Raw genomic sequence first — 21874 nt, forward strand, 5'->3', positions numbered from 1 at the left:
GAAGGGATGGATAGAAGGACGAACGGATGAATAGAAGGACGAAGAGATGAATAAAAGGACGAAGCGATGTATAAAAGAACGAAGGGATGAGTAGATGGATAAATAGATGAAGAGAGGAATAAAGGAACAAATGGATAGAAGAATGGAGGTATAGATAGATAGATGAAGGCATAGAAAGAGAATTGAAGGGAAAGATAGAGGAATGAACAGACTGAAATGAATACCAAAGGCTGAATACTCATAGTAGATTTTAAGAAATATTACATAACTTTCTGAAATGAAGAATAAAACCACATTCAATTGAAAGAAATATCATAACTGTTTGCATTTATTGTGTAGATGAGAAATTTTTACATAGCATTGCGAACTGACAGATGAATGTACCATGTAAGGGATAAAAGAAACTATTCTACTCGTAACAACACATCGACATATTCTGGGGGAAAAGGTGAAAGAGAAAGCACTCAAAAATTGAAATCAGAAGTGGAAGAGTATTAGTTTTTTTTCTATTTTGACAAAAGACATCACAGAGGTATGAAGTTTCAAAGTGTATCAGATGGAGAGTAATAGATAACGAACACTGATCATTTTCATATATCCCATACAGTACACAAAATTAGAAGATTATATTTATGTTGAATGAAAATACAAAATAGAGTTGGGTAAACAAGGACCCCTGGATATACCAGAGATGGGTCAGGTGTCCAGGAGGAGTAAACACCCCCCTGTCGACCGGTCACACCCGCCGTAAGCCCTATTTCTTGATCAGGTAAACGGATTTATTTATGATTTAAGGTTAAACACCAAAAACGTATTTGTGAAATAAAACGTAATTCTTTCAAGTCATGCATAGGTCGACTTTCATAAAATCTTTGTATTTCAATTTTTCAATCAGAGATGGTGAAATTTAAACAATGGACGGATTATTAACAATTCCCATAGTTAGTTTTGTAACATTACACCATGGAGGGTTCTCTAGACTCAACAAAGAAAGTTTCTTTTTCAAGAAAGGGGTGAAGACATTTTCAATTGCGATATAATGGTCTCTGGAAGACTTTTAAGCGTGTTAGTCGCATTGCACTTCATGAATGGCTTGCGATCACAATTTTACATGGGAACAATCTATATCGCTTCACAGTCCTTGATGTTTTGAACTTATAGCAAATTCGTGCAGCAGTGTTATTGACCTTTCGTCGTTTATCATCCTACTTATCAGATCATCGGCCTTTCTTCTGTCGTGAATTTTACACTGACAAAATATGCGAAATGATAAGGAAAACTTTACATGAAACTATGATTTCCTATATTAGATCTATGATATGGTAAAACCCTATACACAAACATGTATAGTGTGTAAAATGTACAAGACTGGTGAACATGGCAATGTCGTTTTTCATATGATTAAGTTTAGACAACAAGAAGGTAGATATGATAGACAATTATGACTGATCTGAAATCCCTAATCCTTAATGCCCACTCTTCTTACTTCTTAAAGTCCTTTTGGCATTCCGATATTGAACTACAGTTTAAACTTTGTCCAGTTCGCTATTCGTATTGAATCAGTTGAGGGACATTAACACCAAATGCAGGTAATAATGGAATGCTGCAACATGAATAAGATTAGTTAACGTAGGAGAGATTGAAGTCATCCAAGTTTATTTTTGATCAATGCGAATCAATAACTGATGATAATTTTAAATCTGTGATTCATTAGATTGTTGTTATAATATTAAATTGTTTGTGACAAATATCAAATTAATACCAAAAGAGTTGGTGCTTGGTTGCAGTTGTTTTACGGAAATCAAATGGTTTGGTTCTATGAAAAATGTGTATTTTATCATACAAAGTAATTAATGAATATGATGATACATACCTCTTTCCATATCACACCCAGTGTCAGCCTGAAACCAGATATATACCATATACACATATTAAAGACAATTGCTAAAAACTCTAAGTTTGTGCTCCATTTTCTTTTATATATTTGTTGTTGGTTATGAATCATTCTAATATCGAGGAAAAAGTTTTGAAATATTCTTCTGGGAACTCATTTTTGGGCAATGTGTATGCTTTGGTACACCACGTGACAATAGAGGCACGTCTGTGGCATGATATTAAGTTGTACTATTATTAGAGCGTTTTGGCCCTCAACTTTTAGCCTGACACAGGATATATAAATGGTTTTTTTTTTTACACTACAAATCGCCCAACTCTTTCCACAGACCAACAACAAAGTTTCCATTATGAAAGTCGTCTTAATCTTTGTTGCCGTGATTGTTGCAGGTACGAAGTTGTATTTTCATTCATTGATATTCTCTCAAATTTTAAAAACAAATTTTTCGAATGCACATGTCTTCAAAGGTCATAGATGTTTAGATTTTTGAAACTCTTTCTTAATCAAAAAGGTTTGATTTCTTCTACTTGTTTTATCCCATTGTTCAACTCTTTGTAGGTAAAAATGTATCTTCATTTCATGAACAACATTCTGTGTCAATCGCCTCCACTCTCACGCTGTATCTTATAGTCAATAAAAAGTTTATGTAGAACAATATTTCTGGTATATCCTTCATAGACTTTCAAAGACAACGTTCGATCAACAAGGGATGCTTACTCTCCTAGGTCCCACATCTGGTGTATCCAAGGATCCGTGTTTGTCCTCTTAATTTTGTAACTTTTATAGGATTTATGAGATTGATCACTGTTCGTTATCTTTTCTTTTTTATTCATGTCTTAAATCATTTAGAAATATCGTTGCAATTCCTGGAAATCTCGACATTTCATCTTTAAATTGAACATAAGTTAAAAGATTCAAAATTGGTATTTCACAGTTCAAGCTCTCGTGTATCGAATCAATTTAGAGATATAAACACCATATGCAGATGATGATGGGATATTATTACATAGATATGAGAAGTTTATGATGCAGAAGCTGAATACATTCCATTTGTCATAACATTTGCTGTAAACATCTATTTTCAATACAATATCTAAGTACGAAGCAGATGTGGAGGATTCTGTGATATCTTTTATTTCGAGTTCACTGGAATATATCGATCCGTCATATGATTCAAATCTGTACCAAACCATCTCTGGCTCTTGGATTTTTTCTTTTGGATTTTTGGGCTTTGATGATGTTTTTCTTGAGTAAGAGATCTAGAAGCTGCTTTTGAAAGTATTTTAGTGAGTGTTGCTGATGCATTATCCCGCAGAAATTGGAGATATGACCGGTTGACAGCGGGTGCGTACTCCTATACACCTGATCCCACCTGATATATCCAGGGGTTCGTGTTTGCCCAATTCTCTGTTTTGTATTGCTTATAGGAGATATATCGAATCAACATATGAACGAAATTTATCATTGTAAATAGATCAAACGCTGTCGATATATCTAAATGTCGAATTGAAGGCCACAACAAGAGATTATTTCTTCTTGTGTAGAAACTTTTGAATAAAGTCTACCTCATAAAAATATAAAAAAGGTCAGCTAACAAAGAAGCACAATTCGCGCCCATGAAAAGCTGTTAAAATTCAGCATTTTGCAAATTCTATGGTCGTATTAACAATCTGGTTTGCCAATATAACCCGTCATTGTGTCAAATACTGTCTGAGGTGTTTTAAATGTGTCTGACGTGTTTCATACCGATTGCTAAGCCGTTCTTGGCACACTGATTTTGACTGCGGATAACTCCGTTTACCTGATCAGGATATTGGGCTCACGGCGGGTGTGACCGGTCAACAGGGGATGCTTACTCCTCCTAGGCACCTGATCCCACCTCTGGTGTGTCCAGGGGTCCGTGTTTGCCTAACTATCTATTTTGTATTGTTTATAGGAGTTATGAGATTGATCACTGTTCGTTATCTTCACCTTGCATACGTTTGATACGAACTGATTAAAACTACGGATTATCCAGTTTACCAGATCAAGATATAAGATTCATGGTCGGTGTAACTGGGCAACAGGGGATGCTTGCTCCTACCTCTCGTTTATACAGGGATCCGCGTTTGTCAAATTCTTACTATTGTTTTCCTTATAGAAGGTATGAGGACGATAACTATTCGTCATATTCACCTTTTCATAGACTTTCATAGACTTCTCCATACTAGCTGATAGACATCTCCATACTAGCTGATAGGTATCCTTGTAATAGCTGATATACCTACAAATAATAGACTTCCCTTACAGTTGAGATTCAACCGAAGAAACCCTGTATTAGAATGACTCCCACTCTCATTGATAAAGTAAAAGAATCAGAACAAGGTTTCTACCTTTGAAGCAATTTTTGTTTTTCTGTTTTAGCTTTTAAACGGGTGGGGGCGGTCAGAATTTTTTAGTGTAGGGAAATATAGATGAGCATGCACGTTTGCATTCATTACTTGATTTCCATTACACATTACCCTATTCACTGAATAACCCACTTTATACGCCTTTTTGCTCTTGTATTTAGTATATGCCGAGAACTGTACAACTGGTCCTGCAGATTGCTCATTTACAGTATGTACCTCGGTCACAGGGGCGGAGCTTCACTGTGTGGATGGTTTATGCACGTGTACCACACCAGCCATAGGAGTCGGTGAATACATATTGCTTATCTTAGAAATTATTTATGACTTCCATGTTTTTGCTGTTGGTGTCTATAGATTGAGTTTATATTGTTTAACGTCCCTCTCGAGAATATTTCACTCATATGGAGACGTCACCGTTGCCGGTGAAGGGCTGCAAAATTTAGGGCTATGATCGGCGCGTACGTCATCTGAGCAGGGAGGGATTTTTATCGTGCCACACGGGACGTAGGTTTTTGCGGTCTCATACGAAGGACCGCCCAATTTAGTCGCCTCTTACGACAAGCAAGGGGTAATGAGGATCTATTCAAACCCGGATCCTCATTGGATGGTATTTATAGAATTTGTAATGATAACCATTTCTCGATGAATGAGTTGCAGTTCTAAACAATTTATATAAATTTAGGTCGTGATTGGAATCGGCTGGGGATTTCTACAGAAATGAAAATACAATATGATAATCAGATATATGTTTGAAGTGAAGATAACGAACAGTGATCAATCTCATATACTTAAATCTAAAAGATAATGAGTATATTGATAATCTACATTAAACGATTGAAATAATGTTTCTCAATTTTCTCCAATTTGCAGAAGCATGCAGTAGTAAATTTGATTGTCATGAAGGGTGCCCCCACGGACGACCCCATTGCATTGGTGGACGTTGTAGATGTGCTCATTAAATTTGCGCAGCAATAAATGATTATCCTTAAAAGTTATAGTTTTTCTTTCTTTTAAATGATCGTGTTATAATCTTGAAATCCACATCAAATATTCTCATACAAATATACAGTCTAATTCCTCAATAAAATTCAGAATACATTGAAATTCACGGAGTGTTTTCAATTTCTAGATGTTGATATAGCATCGAAACAAATTTGTAAAAGCAACTTGAATGATATGCAAACAAGAGCGATCATTTGCGATCATAAATCGTTAGCTTTGCATTGGTTACTCCGATTTGTAAATATCTACTAAATTTGCATGTGTTTAGCTATTAGTCACTTTAATTAGCGGATGTCTACTGGACTTCCTTGTTTGTTCCACTTACTTAAGGTGACCCATTACACCACACGTTTACTTAAGGTGACCCATTACACCCAACGTTTTTTAAGGTGACTCATTACACCATACGTTTTTTCTGAAGGTGACTCATAAAACCACACATTTACTTAAGGTAACTCATAAAACCACACATTTACTTAAGGTGACTCATAAAACCACACATTTACTTAAGGTGACTCATAAAACCACACATTTACTTAAGCTGGCTCACCACACATTTACTTAATGTGGCTCACTACACCACAACTTTACTTAATGAATCGTACTTGGTGTGAAGCATTTACCCATCGAGAGAAGGATACTAGCGCTCATTTATTTCATGACAGAGAATGCTTACTCCTCATAGGCACCTGATCCCACCTCTTGTATATCCAGGGGTCCGTGTTTGCCAACTCTCTAATTTATATTGCTTATAGGAGTTATGAGATTGATAACTGTTCGTTATCTTCACGTTTCATATGATTTGTTTTGGTGATCTTTTTCCGCAATGATAAACAATGTGTTTGTTTGAAAGATTTTAAAATCCAAACACCGATTTTATTTGATTTCATAGTTGTTGGAATACTCTTTTCAAGGTCTGTAGATGGGATGAAATAGACTACCTTAATTGAGTTGGTTGTATATTGTTTAGCGGGACGCTCGAGAAATGTTCATTCATATGGAGACGTCAACATTGCCAGAAAAGGACTGCAAACTTGGATCTTACGGCCTTCGAGCAGGGAGGGATTGTTATGGGTTCAAAGTAGAAAAAAGCTTTATTTATTTCCACTAAATGTTGCTTAATTTAATCAATGACCATAGGAAATACATATGTTGTCACCTTTTTGAATACATATGAATTAATTGTGGGTATCAGGGAAATGTATAAATGGTGACATAAAATAGAAAAATACTAACAATAGGAATTGTCCTTGATAAAGAAATTAAATTCAAATAATTTATTATTTTTAGAAATATTGAAGGACAGAGAGAAAAAAACAGTTTTAAGGATTGATTGGGATATTTCAATTATTAATTTAGAACTATTTGTTGAAACCGAATCTGGTGGTTAGAATTTTGTACCAAATTGAAAAAAGCCATGACTTTGACTTGCAAACTTTGTTAATGTTAGCGTTGTAGCTCATAGAACTATTGGAAGTCCATGAATGAAAGGTAAAGTTAACGAACAGTGATCAATCTCATAACTTCTATAAACAATACAAAATAGATAGTTAGGCAAACACAGACTCTTGGACACACCAGGGGTGGGATCAGCTGCCTAGGAGTAGTAAGCATCCGTTGTCGATCGGTCACACCCGCCGTGAGTCATATATCCTGATCAGGTAACGTAGTTATCCGTAGTCAAAATCAATGTGCATTTCATATTCTTCCGAAAAATCAATTGTCATTATTAGGTAACAGTCAACAGATTAAATATGAGGACAATACAAGGAGAAAAAGATTACAAAAAGAAACAAGTGTCAAAGAGCACTTTAATTGCTTGTGAGTTGCAATTGACCTTCACACGAACGTATTATCTAAGGAGATGTGCTACACCAGAGAAAAATATGGATGAAAACTGGAGGATATGTACAACATTTTGAAATTGAAAACTTTCAAATTTATTTTATTTCATAAAATGCAGTTTAGATAGAAAGATCTGAAAAAATCCAAAACCCTTGGTGGACTTTAACCCACGATATATATATATATATATATATATATATATATATATATATATATATATATATATATTGATGATCAGATGGAGTTCAATCACATAACATTTATTTCTCTACAGGCTGTTTCGTAAGGGGATGGTTTCCCCTCACTCGTCGGGAGAAAAATGACATCTAACGAAAAACATCCGCGTGGCTGAGAATATGTTACACAGAAACATACTGGATAGTCCCATAAACTTCTATTTACTCAATCCTGTGTGTAATCATGCTTAGCAACTATCCAGTATGTTTCTGTGTAACATATTCTCAGCCACGCGGATGTTTTTCGTTAGATGTCATTTTTCTCCCGACGAGTGGTGAGGGGAAACCATCCCCTTACGAAACAGCCTGTAGAGAAATAAATGTTATGTGATTGAACTCCATCTGATCATCAATTTATGTAGCTCCGTGAGGCCACGTCGAGCACTCTAGAAGATTATATCGGAGATTTATCCCACTATATATATATATATATATATATATATATATATATATATTTACAGTTCAGCAGTCGACGTGCTAATATATTGAGCTACTCATACAGTTCGGCAGTCGACTTGCTAACCTACTGAGCTACTCAGCTGCGTAATTTAATCTGAAAGAAATAGACAAATATATTTATATTTTCATGCATATTTGAAAAGGAAGTCAACCATTAGGACGATGTAGAGTACCTCCTTAAATGTTTTGTTTTTAATTTCACTACAGATAGATTATGTAGTGATCAACAATTGGATAAATGTAATTTTAGTAAGGTGGACTTTAAAGGACTATATTTTTCATTTGAAACATAAAAACAACGTTATAAAGCTAAATCAAATTGACTTTCCCTAAGGTATCTTTACCCTTATGTGACTTATCAATATGAATATCAATATCAATCGTTCAAATACGCCAAACGCTCGGCATCAGGTGTGAATGTGACGGGTCCTCGGAGATTACCTCAAAAACGGATGTCCCGTATCACAGTTGGTGTAGCACGCTAAAGAACGCTCACACTCAAGAATCTTTCACTTATATGGAGACGTCACCAAGACCGCTGAAAGGCTTGAAATTTAGGCCTTGCTCGGCGCTTACTGCCATTGAGCAGTGTGAGCGTTCTTTAGCGTGCTATACCAACTAAAGTGAAATTTTCTGTGCTTGATATTAATTATTTCTTCACTTAGGGTAGTTATGTTCATTTAAGAGTTCATTGCTATTTCTGTGCTTTATATAAAATATTTCGAATACAATGTGTATCATGTATGATCCTCTTAAATGTACGTTAAATAACTGTATCCCATTTCCATTCTCAATGACCGTGTAGCGTGTGACAGCGTGGCGAGATTTCCATCGTCATCGAAAGTAAGTTTTTTTTAGACTTGTCTAGATGGTCGAGCGGTCTAGCGCGCTGGTTATATGTTGCTAGGAAATTTGGTTCCGCAGGTCGTGAGTTCAACCCCGGGTAGGGGCGGAAGTCGGTATCCAAATAAAGAGAAATTTTCTGTGCTTGATATTAATTATTTCTTCACTTAGGTCAGTTATGTACATTTAAGAGTTCATTGCTATTTCTATGCTTATATATATATATATATATATATATATATATATATATATATATATATATATATATATATATTATATATATATATATATTCAGTTTTGAGATCACTTGTACTGCAGAATGTTTCTACATATATTGTAGGTCAATGACATTCAGATACACGGCTCACCAACGAAGACTCTTTCAAAACAAATCATGGGAGGATACGAGACGAGACCTTCAACCAGAATTAGAAAGCGAGGATGAGAGACACAGCATCAAAATATCTTCAGCACATGTTGCGTGATCATGTGATCACTGGAGGCTACTTCAAGCATAAAGAAATATTATGTGTGTAATTTTATGTCACCTAGGTAACTCTGGTGACTTATTGTGATTGGTCAACTTCCGTCGTGGTCTTCTGGTGTACGTTAACAATTTTACATGATTCTTTAATATAACCCCAGTGGCGTAGCTTCCATTGAGGCAACCGAGGCAGCTGCCTCGGTAAAAAAAAACAACACCTTTTACGTTGTTAAAATCTCGGTAATATTCGAACCCAAACTACGTTTATGAACCCTAACCCTTTTCTCCAGACATCCTTTTCTACAACTCAAAACAATAAGAATCTAAAACCTCCCCTCAGTAGTCCATAATGTGCCATAACTCGTACTAGCTTAATCACATCACAAACACTTCATCTTCTATTCTTGTCTTTCAATAAAAAATATTAGATAATTACACTAATGCTGTACAATTATATTTTAGGATTTGATGTATAGCGATGGTCATAATTACTGACAAGTATATGTATACTCATTCAATTGACTTAAGATTGTTTGGACGAATGTCCTGAGAGGTATTGCTATAACCATTGATACAAAGACGTCTGACTTAATAACTTTGGATTTTGACATGCGATGTACATTTACCTTGTAGGAAACAAACACCAGAAACCGTTGTCCTTTCTTTTCAAAATATTTACCGTTGACTCTATCATATCAACTTTCGCCCCATAAATGACTCGAACTTCAGAATCGTTCATATAACAAGTTTGGGGAAGAAGCATTTTTAAGTCAGCTATGACACAAAGCGTGATAAACAAATACACGATAAGTACCCTCGGCATCTTTGTGTTCTCAGGCTGAACGGAGTAGCCCTATCTCGTTCAACTTGTACAAATGAAAGGGCAGATACAAATATTTGCATCGGCTATTCTTTTATTAAAGAAACATTTCATCATTATGATTATTGATTACAATCTATATTACACAATATTGAATAATTACATAATTATAAAAGTTCACAAAAAAATTACTAAGCCATCTGAAAAATTGAAAAGGTAATTCAGAAATGCGCAAGTATATACTCAATTCATGACCTGTACAAATGAAAGGGCAGAGACAAAGTTCTGTATATCGGCTACTGAAGAACTTTGTCTCTGTTCCTCGCATTTATACCCCCGTACATCCTCTAACATCCCTTATAATATTTGTTATATCTTAATAATCTGTAACATTGACATTGGCTTTTAATTCAAACTCAAAGCCAACACAATTCTTTCCTTGAAAATCTGTAATTTAGCGTTGCATGCTCAACGTCACTTCTAAGTTTTTGCATAATTTTAGTTTCTTTTTTCTTGTAAATAATATATACGAAAACTTGATTTCTGATTTCTTACACTCCGATTGGTTACACATTTCCTCTGACCAAAATCGCTTTCACCCTTATGATCTTGTAAACAAGCTATAAACAACCTCACGGAGAAAAGTTCATACACTCTTGTTCATCATCTTACTGTTATTTTTGTTTCCCATTACTTTGCCAATGTTCATTTATTCATTATCTCCCCCCCCCCCCTATATATCAGAATTATATTATCTGTTTGATACATTACAACTTTCGTTATGATAACTCTATCGATTAAAGCAAGATGGATAGGGATTTGATAGATTTTATAAGGATACCTCATGATAAGGTCTTTCATATGGTACCAAAGCACAAAAGTGACCTAGAACTACCTTTCAAATACTTTAACCTTGGCATAATGTCCTTTGAATGAAGAGAGATAAGGTTTGTTTTCTGTCAACTCTTATCATCTATTAATGCAAACACTTGTATATACATATAAATGAAAAAAAGTAATCAAATTCATGCTGTTTGTAATATAAGATAATGTGTTAAATGATTTAATTGGACTTACTTGAACTAACACATACTGCTACAGGGATGGAGGGGGTGCATGTGGATACCATGTGTGATGGTGACCTTAACCATTAGCTCTAGTTAAATCTTTTGATAATCATGGTGGCTCATTAACCTCTATGTTACATTTACTTTGTAGGAAACAAGCATCAGAAACCGTTGTCCATGCCGATTATAATCCTGCAGTAAAAGCATTCGTGGGGTAGAGTATATATAATCCTTAAATTATAAATAATAAAAACTAGGAGAAATATCCAAGTTTCTCTCTCTCTCTCTCTCTCTCTCTCTCTCTCTCTCTCTCTCTCTCTCTCTCTCTGTGCGTGCGTGTCAACAAAATCCAGTAAACATGTATATGTTTAAAGTATTCATGTAAAGTGAAGCAAAGTAAAACTTGACTATGTGTATTGTAACAGTATATCTATATCTAAATTGGTTTTTAAAAAAAAATACCATTAGAGATCTCTTCAGTTGAATCTTTTTTTTAATCATAGAAAAGGATACAGTTTTGATGAACATTTACTTATGACTTGAATGTAATAAAACACGAATTATCATAAAATATTCTTTGTGTTTTAATGCCTGGTGAACCTCCTGCGACAACGCAATATATCTTTATTTTGCAAAAGTAGCGATCATCCGGATTCGATCCTGGTGGCCAGATATTAAGTTAGTATAGCATCTGACTAGAAATTCAGGGGGCCCGGGTTGGGATCTCGGTCTGGTCCGTTGCATTTTCCCCTTCGTGTTACACTTATAACAATAACTGATGATCGGTTTGAAAAAAAGGGAGCCGTTCCGGACCTCTCCCATCCCCATAATTCAACTCTCCACTGATTCACATTGGTGTGACCGAGACGTGGTTGAATGACGCTCACTTCAATAGCATCACTTTACAGCTGTGTGGATCTTATAACTCATAGACACTCACCTCATTCACAGTCACATTAAGACAGGTGGTACAGACGTTCAGATCACTTAGATCTACATCTCACTTGATTCACAAGTACCCACAAACAAGTTGTTATATAGAGGTTTGAATCGTAAAATGGATAGACATCAGTTGAACAAATACAGGAATCTTCCGTTACCAACACTAGATATGGATTTCCATTTTGTTCCAATAAATTGTAGTCTTGATCTTGCGAATAGGAGGATTTCTAAAACATACTGACTAACCAGCTGACAAACCAACCAACGGAACAAAAAGCGATGAGAGAGGGCATAGAATGAGGAGCACGTGTTTCTAAAGAGACCAGAAACTGAACTTGAGGGACACATGGCATGAAACCCTCCAATTAGTTCCTTAATGCATACCTGAGTAACAAATATGAATGTTTTCCTCCTCCTCGTTCTTATTTGATAGTTAACCTTGATATACTGAGCTGATCAGAAGACACGTGATCTCAATATCCATATCTCTGTCAACAGAGTACTAGGTGTGACGTCAGAGAGGAGCTGTGAGCGTGCTTCAGATAGAGTATGACTAGGACTTTGTGTCCATGTACGGACGGGGTTTCGTCCCGGGACGACGGCGGTTGTCGTCGTGAACGGCGGATGCCTTTGCCAAAGAGGTGCCAAACAATCAGAGAAGATCTGAACGAAGCTTCCCTGAGCGTAGGAAGTGTAGCGAACAGTATGTAGGGAATTTCTACTGCTTCGCTAGAGAGCTACATGTAGCGTTTCTACTGATATGGTAGTATTTCTCTAAGCAACGATGAGCGTGTTCAGATCACTGTACGTTACAATATTATTATAGTACGACTGTTAGGTTTTAAACCACATGAACTTCTTTCATTTATCTGACAATTATTAAAAATTAACAACAATTTATTTCATTTCTGCATGCATACATGCATTGTAGATGTAAAATCTTAACTCGCACAGATACATTTATTCATGTTCAAACTTTAAAAAAAGTAATCGCAACATGATAAATCGAATGTACATGTACGTAAGTTTATTATGCAGGAGGTTTACGTTTTCTTTTATCATAAAATGTGAAGTTGTTATACAGGTTTATTCAATAAAACACACAGATACAACACAGTGCGTGCTTTGAATTACATGTGCGTCTGCACTAATGCAGATTTGTAGCTCTCTTGGAAAATATTTGGTCATACCAGAGAGCTACAGATCCACTCCTTATAAAAACCTTCGATTTACGGCACAGGTCGCTGTATTCTGGCATCACAATATCAAAACATTCCTAGCATAATTTCCTAGTATAGTTTTGTTCAAACATTTATCAAATCCCCATGTGAACCGAAAAGTCGCAACTTCAAATGATTTCGTTTTTAAAGATAGCCATGTTACGTAGCAGTCAATTCAAACCCTGCTGATTTTTATATCTATTCATTCTATCCAATATGAAGTACGTATTCGGTCCTTATTTATAATAAACACGAATATTGGACGTAAATATTGAAAAGTAATCCTAGTCAGTTATGAAAGCCATCAGTCTGGTCCCCGTCCCAGATGATTTTTTTTTCTATACTGACATATAAAAACAGAACTTAGCGGGGATGGAACTGAAATTATTACATTTAAAATATTTAACTAACAAGAGGCACATGGCATCGCATTAAAGAAGATCTATGCTATCAATAACATTTTAAAAACATTCAAAAATGGTTTATACATAAACATTCTATATACCAAGTTTCGCCTCGCCATGGAGTCAGTACGTTTACCCCGGAGATCATTTTCAATTTACAATTTCGGAAGAGGCCTAGATCTTTATTACAGATGCGAGGTTGTAGGGAAGATGCTTTAACATTGATAAATTTTTGCTTTATCCTTAAGACTCCAGGGGTGCAGGATTAATTGATTGATTGATTGAATATTGTTTAACGTCCCTCGGGAAAAGACGTCACCATTACCGGTGAAGGGCTGCGAAATTTAGGCCTATGCTCGGCGCTTATGGCCTTTGAACAGGGACGGATATTTCTCGTGACACATCTGCTGTGACATGGGGCCTCGGTTTTTGCGGTCTCATTCGAAGGACCGCCCTATTTAATCGCCTTCTATGACAAGCAAGAGGTACTGAGGACCTATTCTAACCCGGATCCCCATGGGAGCGGGGGTACAGGAGGAATATGTGGGGCTGTTAGGTCACATAGACTTTACTCTTACAGAAATAGTACAAGTGTGGAAATGAACCGGAACAACTCGATGCTCTTTGGACATTTAACATTTCTGTACATTGCATCGGTTCATCACTTATTCATGTATGTACAGATATGTCACGAAAAGGTTTCCGTATATTATGCTTGTGTCAAAGTCAGCCGTTGACTGTAAAAGTAAACCCTTCTCGCAAAAGTCCTATAGGAGTTGTGAGATTGATTACTGATCGTTATCTTCCCCTCCATAAGCATAAAACTTCGTCGATATATTTAAATTTCGAACTGAAGTATAAAATTCATATTCAATTATTTACAAGACACAACACCACTCCACGTTTAAATCCGCAAATATGATATACGAGGGCCTCGTACATGTAAGCTACAAATAAATCACATCATTGCAGGAACGAAAAGTCAGTGTATTTATTACAACTGTTATCTAAAGAAGTCTATAGATCCATTCCCAATGAAAATAAAGTTTGACAGACGAAAGAATGAATGGAGAGAGGGATGGGCACATGGATAGGGGATGAACGGATGAATAGGAGGACAAACGGATAGATAGAAGAATGAAGGGATGGATTGAAGGACAAACAGATAAATAAAGAGATGAAGGGATGGATAGAAGGACAAACGGATAGATAGAGGGATGACTGGATGGATAGAGAGATGAATGGATAGATAGAGGAACAAACAGACTGATAAGAATACTGAAGTTGTAATCATAAAATAAAGAAGAGGTATAAATGTCTAACAGATGTTGAATGATTGTCTGAAATCAGGAAGTAAAATTTATTTTTAGTTGAAAACATTTGTTTTGATTTATTGTGTGGATCAGAAATTATTTCATAAAATTGAGAATTGACAGAAGAAAATACAGTAGAAGTGGTAAAAACAAATAATCTATTCGTATTAACACTGACAAATTCAAGGACATAAGTTGAAAGTGACAGTATTTCGTTAACATCCAAAAAATGATTCTTCCTATTTTTCTCGTTTTCATTCTTATTTTTGTTCAGAAAAGAAAGAAAATCAGTTTTAATTTCATTTTGATGGTAGAAATTATACAGATTGTTTAAAGTGTGTCAGATTGAACGTGACACATACAAAAGTGGAGATGATGAACAGTGATCGATAAAAGGTTAATATAACAAACAGTGATCAATTTCATATCTTCTATAAGCAATACAAAATATAGAGTTGAACAAACATGGATCCCTGAATCTACCAAAGGTGGAAACAGGTGTTTAGCAGGAATAAGCATCCCCTGTCGACTGGTCACACCGACAATGAGCCCTTCGGACAGTCTCATAATCTGCAATCTCATAAATCCCATAGGGAATCCAAAATCTCATAAATTATATAAAGATCATAAAATCGGGTGATTATAAACACCGAAAACACAATTGTCAAATTAAACGTCATTCATTTTGAACTCATACATATGTCTATTTTCATAAAACCTTTGTATTTCACATTATCAAGACTTTGTCCAATTAGCAATGGTGAAATTTAAAAATAAATAACAAAATATCGACATATACTATAACTATTATAGGTTTCTCTACGACTCAAGAAAAATATTACTCCATGTAGAAGTTACTATCTCAAAAAAGAGTCAAAAACATTTTCAGTTGTGTGTTATGCCGATCCTTTAAAGACCTATCTTAAGCGATTTACTTGCATCCCACTGTATGAATGATCTGGGTTCACAATTTTGCATGACGATAATACATATTGTTTCACGTTTCTCGCTATCTTGTTGATCTTCCCGTAAATTTCGTGCTGTGTGATTGACCCTTCGTAGTGTGTCGTCCTATTGATCAAATCATCAGTCTTTCTGCAGCCGTGAATTTCACATTGACGACCGTGTATAATTTACATGACCGATGCAAACATGGGTGCCGTTTTTCATTACAGTTTAACTCACATGAAAGACAACTCCTAAGTAAACCTTATTACTTCCCTTTTGGCATTCCAAAGTTAGACTACAGACTTCACTATTGAATATTGAATTGCAGTCCAAACGAAAGTTCTCTATTCATACATTACAATCAACATCATCCCATCCTCATCAGTCAACATTAATGTGTGGTGTGATGTCATCAGTCATCAATAGTGTGGTGATACATGACCTACAGCTTCAGAATTCCGAAGTTAATCTTTAAGAAAAAAAACAATATATAACTGTAATAAATAAAGATGGATCTCGCTAACATGCAAAATTCCTTGCTGTTGATTTATAATTTGTAACTTATAGGATATTCTTGTCAGGTTGATATAACACATCTTCAGAGATGTCGTATACATGTATACTATTTCTACACATAAACTTCGAATACAGGAGATAATGGAATACTGCTAGATGATTATGGGAAGCTGAAGATGGAAAAGCGGAAGTCATCCCGTTTGTCATAGAATTCAGTTATCTAAATACGAAGCACATTTGGAAGACACAGTGGTGTCTTTTTTTTCTAGTTCACTTTGAGAAAATTTAGGCTTTGCGCTTGATTTTCTGTATATTTGTTCCTGGCTATGACATCATTCTAATATCAAGGGAAAAGTCTTGAAATATTCTGTTTGGGAAACTCATCTTTGGGCAAGGTGTGTGGTTTGGTACATCTCGTGACAATAGAGACGCGTCCGTGTCGTGATATTAAGTTGTACTATTATTAGAGCATTTTGGCCCTCTACTTTTAACCTGAGACAGTATATATATATATATATATATATATATATATATATATATATATATATGACATAATTTTTAACGCTAACAAGTTGTCGAATTCTTTCCACAGACCAACAACAAAGTTTCCATCATGAAAGTCATCTTAATTCTCGCTATCGTGATCGTTGCAGGTACGAAGTTTCATTCATTGTTATTCTCTCAAATTTCAACAACAAATCTTTCAAATGCACAGGTGCCTTCAAATCTCATAGATATTTAGGTTTTTAAAATCTTCCTCGGTCAAAAAGGTTTGATTTCTTATGCAGTGTTCAAGCCTCTGTACGTAACAGGTATCGTCTTTTCCTGAACAAACTCCTGCCAATCGCCTTCACTCTCATACTATATCTATGCAATAAAAATCTTATTTTGAAAACACAACCGTTGTATCCTTGTTTACACCCAACATTCGGTCAACAGTCAACTCCTCCTAGACACCCGATCCCAGGTGTGTCAAGGGGTTTGTGTTAACCTTTCTTTTGATTTTGTATCTTTTCTAGGATTTATGAGACCGGTCACTGTTTGTTATCCTCATTTATTTATTTATCTCTTAGTACACCTAAAATTATCGTTCTATTTCCGAAAAATCTACGCGTTTTTTTTTTATCTAATTTTCATCAATTAGAAGCTAAAGTATTATTTTGCGTTGAGTCGATTGACAGACAAAGATAGAAATAATTCATGTAAAACTGTGCTGCGGAAAGACACACCACTGAATTCTAACTTGTTCTTTAAAACATCCGTAAACGGAACTTGTGAATTATCATATAAAATTTCACAATATCACCCTTTACTTTAAATAATTTTGTTAATCTTATTGAGCGAGTTTCATTAGTCAATACATAGGCTTTTTCAATTAAACATCTTAGTTCTATTAAACGATGATCAGGTACATAGGAAAAAGCATCCACTATCGACTGGTCACACCCGCCGTGAGCCCTAGGTCTATCTCTTGTTCAGATAAACGGAATAATCCGGAGTTGAGTTAGTGTTAAACATAGTATGCAAAGAACAGCCCGACAATTGGTATCAAACATGTCAGATAGCATTTGACCAAATGACAGATCGTTTTTCAAAACCACATCATTACAAAATGCTGATTTTTAATTGATTGTCTACAACAACTTATTTTACAATTCTTCATTCGTATTGGATACTGAGACATCCCCATTGTATCAGACAGACATCTTCATACTAACTTCTAGTATACCACATGTTTTGCGGTGGGGTTGTTTTGTTACTGTGTTTTGTTTTTTATGTTCTGTTTAGTGGTTCTATTGTTTTCTTTTTTGTTTTCGTTGTTTGATTTTTGATCTGGATGGGGCGATTAGTATTTCTGAATGAGAGAATTGTTAGCTATTTGGAGGAGTAAGTACTTTCCTATTCATTGATTTGCAACTGATTACTTAATCACTAAATGACCTACATTAAATGTCTGTTTGCTCTTCCTGTATTTAGTATATGCCGAGGTCTGTACAACTGGTCCTAGAGACTGCTCACTAACGGTGTGTCCCACGGGGGCGGAGCTTCACTGTGTGGACAGTCTGTGCACGTGTACCACACCAGCCATAGGAAGCGGTGAATACATATTACTAATCTCCTTAATGATAGAGATTTATATTTCCATTATCTTTCCCTCTGATTTCTATAGAATTTCTAATGATAGACATTTCTTCATGAATGCGTTGTAGTTCTAAACAATGCACATATGAATACAGATATATATAATACATGGATTTCAGCTTGAAATTTCAGCATAAATGAAAGTAGAATATAAGAAATTTGAAAATATATGATGGTATGAACTGCAACACTTCACGCCGTCATATTTCTCATGAAGCGCTAAACGCTGGAATACTTTTCATGAAGCGTCGCTGTTCATACCCTAATGTATTCCCCAAAAGAGTAAATTTAATGATTTAGATCAAACTATTGAGATGTTTCATGATTTCCTCCATTTTACAGGAGCCTGCAGCACGGGACCTGATTGTCATGAGAGGTGCCCGCATGGACGACCCCATTGTATCGATGGTCATTGTAGATGTGGACATCAATAAATGATTATTCTTAAAACCTTCTTTTTTCTTTTAGATAAATCTCTTCTTATATTGAAATCAACATTAAGTAAGTAAGTAAGTAATTTTTATTTAAAGTCGGAACTATATACAGGTAAACAATAAACATGAGCTAAGAGCTCTTTAACCGACTATATAGCATTTAAAAAACCCACACAAAACACTAATGATATATAATTGGATGCATAGACATAAAAACAGAAATTTGAAATAAAACAGGACGCATACATGAATACAGACATCACAAGTCATGCATATATATACACAGGGACTACCTATATTAAGATGCGCATGCAGCACTGAAAACAGTTTGCAACACAAACATAAAAATATGGATATATACATAGACTAAATAAATATGCATACCAAAGAGACAGAGCGGAGTAAAAATAACAGTTAAATTTGTACATGTAAGCTTAGAAGCATAGTTAGAAGTTAGATCAAAACTTTAAGATTTAGGTAGGAGAGGCTGGAATTTGCATGAGCTGCATTTACAATTTCATTCCCCACACCAATTTTGAATATAATTTGAAAATACATTATATGATGTAATATTTCTTGCTTCGTTTGGTAAAGAGTTCCAGAGCTTTGCTGCCTCATATCTGAAAGATTTAATCCCGTACCTGGTTGTTCTAGGTCTTGGTACTTGTATATCTAAAATTGTATGAATGGTTTTTCTATAATAACTAGATCTTGTAAAAAAAAAAAAACTGGGGACATTTTGTTGATAATTTTAAAAGTTTCTAAAGCTATTGTTCGCATTCTTCTGGTGTTTAGTGAAGGCAATTTAGATTGTTTTAATAGGTTTTCGAAAGTACTTTTATAGTCACCATAGATAAACCTCAGAGCTCTTTCCTGAATCTTTTCAATTTTGCGGGTGTTTTATTCAGTGCAGAAGTGCCATGTCAACGGGCAATAACTAATATTTGACATAATAAATGAATGATATATGGTTAATTTACCTAATTTGCTAAGATGTTTGCCTATTCGTTTAAGAACATTTAATTGCCTTGCTGCCTTTTTACAAATATTGGTAATATGTGTGTTGAAAGAAAATTTAAAATCAATTGTAATGCCTAACAATTTGATTTCTTTATCACATGAAATTTTTATTCCATCTAAATCAAAAACTATGTTTTCATTGTGTGTTTTGTTTCCAACAGAGATAGCTTGGAATTTTTCTGGATTTCCCTACATTTTGTTTGATTTAAACCATTTAATCAGAGATCTACTGTCATCTTGAAGTGCTGCTATTACATGATTTAAAGATTTATCTGATTTTGATAAAGTATTGTCATCTGCATAGTTGTAGAGATTACATTTATTTACAAAGTGAAAGAGGTCACTGGTAAAGATGTTAAAGAGTAAAATCAACATTGAAATATTCTCATATAAATATGTATCATACTTCCTCAACAAAATACAGAACACATTAAAATTCGTTGAGTATTTTCCTTTACAAGTTTATACATGTTGATTTAACACCGAAGCAATTTTGTAAAACAAACTGGAATGAAATGCAAACAGCAGCGATCATTTGTTGTCATAAATTCTTAGCGAATCAGAGACATCACGTAGATCTATATCTTACCTGATTCACAGGTACACTTAGACAGGCGGTGCTGAGGTTCAAATCACGTGGATATACAAGTCTTAACGCTCACCTGATTCGCACTGGTGATATAAAACGGTAAACGTCGTAGACCCAGCTGGTGCTATATTATTTTTTGTTGTGTGATCCAAAAAGAATCTACTTACACTAGATAAGGATTTCTATTTAGTTCTATTAAATGGTAGTCTTGTTATTGCGAATAGGAAGATTTCTAAAACATACTGACTAACTGTCTGATTGAACGACCAACAGATATACGCAGAGCAATAGGCGATGGGGGGAAAGGGATGAGCATCACATGGGTAACTCAATTTAAAAACACATGATATGAAAATGAAAATTATCTCCAACAAGTTCCCACATCTAACAAGAAAGTGTGAATGCCTCCCTCCTCCCCGCATCTATTTCACTGTCATCCTAAACCGCCGCGGTGATCTACAGGTATACCTGCAGAAGCTCGAGGTTCGAATTCCGGCCGCGACAGACGTAAGTCGTTAAAACAGGAAGTGATACATGTAGTTCCATCCCCAAACGCTCGTTATCAGGTATACTCGTAAATACCACGGGTCTTCGGAGATTACCTTTAATACGGATGGGACATGTCACAGCAGGTGTGGAACGCTAAAGAACCCTCACTGTAAGTACCGACGATACGTCGAAATTTAAAGCCCTTCACTGGTACTGGTGACGTCTTCATATGAGTGAAAAATTCTCGAGAGGAGCGTTAAACAATATACAATCAATCAATCAATCAAAATGATGCTAAAACTGAGGGTTTTTTTTTAAATAATCAATACCGAATTACAGATTAAATGCAAGTTTAAAAAGATATGTTTTTTTAAAAAAAAAAAACCAGCTAATGAACCTTCGACACGAAGATCCAGTGGGAGACAGTTTCATGTATACAGGTAAACTTGCAACATATGTTTAACATATGATTGGATATTCATATGCTGCAATTTTACCAGTGTAAATTGTCTCATAGACGCTTTGAAAAATGTTTCAATGAATGAAAATCAAATATAATATCTTATATATTCAGCTTATTAATTCTAATTTTGTATCATTTAAATATGATACATGTATCATTATGGCATTTAAACAAGCTGAAGTTTGTACAACTACACTTACAATAGTTAAAATAAAATGAATTCCTAATAATCTATAACATCAAATTGCACTATGAGAAATAGCTAGTTCGGTGTAAATTATTTAAGGTGGATCGATCCTCATGTGATTTATCAATATTAATGGTTAAAAGTGGAAAAACTATATTAATTCCCAC

The 21874-nt window shown here is 35.1% G+C and overlaps 1 protein-coding gene and 1 long non-coding RNA gene across 2 annotated transcripts; both read left to right on the forward strand.

The window, feature by feature from the left end:
- The first annotated feature begins 2152 nt into the window (after positions 1–2152).
- LOC125680996 (uncharacterized) lies at positions 2153–5275 on the forward strand. Its single transcript, XR_007372125.2, has 3 exons — positions 2153–2283; positions 4446–4571; positions 5155–5275. It is a non-coding gene; the product is annotated as an uncharacterized LOC125680996 (long non-coding RNA).
- Positions 5276–16951: 11676 nt separating this feature from the next.
- Positions 16952–18975, forward strand: LOC125680964 (serine protease inhibitor Cvsi-2-like). The gene is made up of 3 exons (XM_048920822.2): positions 16952–17036; positions 18361–18480; positions 18868–18975. Exons 1-3 carry the CDS (start codon positions 16997–16999, stop codon positions 18957–18959), a joined length of 252 nt encoding a protein of 83 aa, XP_048776779.2. The 5' UTR covers positions 16952–16996; the 3' UTR covers positions 18960–18975.
- Positions 18976–21874: the final 2899 nt, after the last annotated feature.

Source organism: Ostrea edulis, chromosome 2 (genome assembly GCF_947568905.1).
Source record: "Ostrea edulis chromosome 2, xbOstEdul1.1, whole genome shotgun sequence".
In the NCBI taxonomy this organism is placed as follows: Eukaryota; Metazoa; Mollusca; class Bivalvia; order Ostreida; family Ostreidae; genus Ostrea; species Ostrea edulis.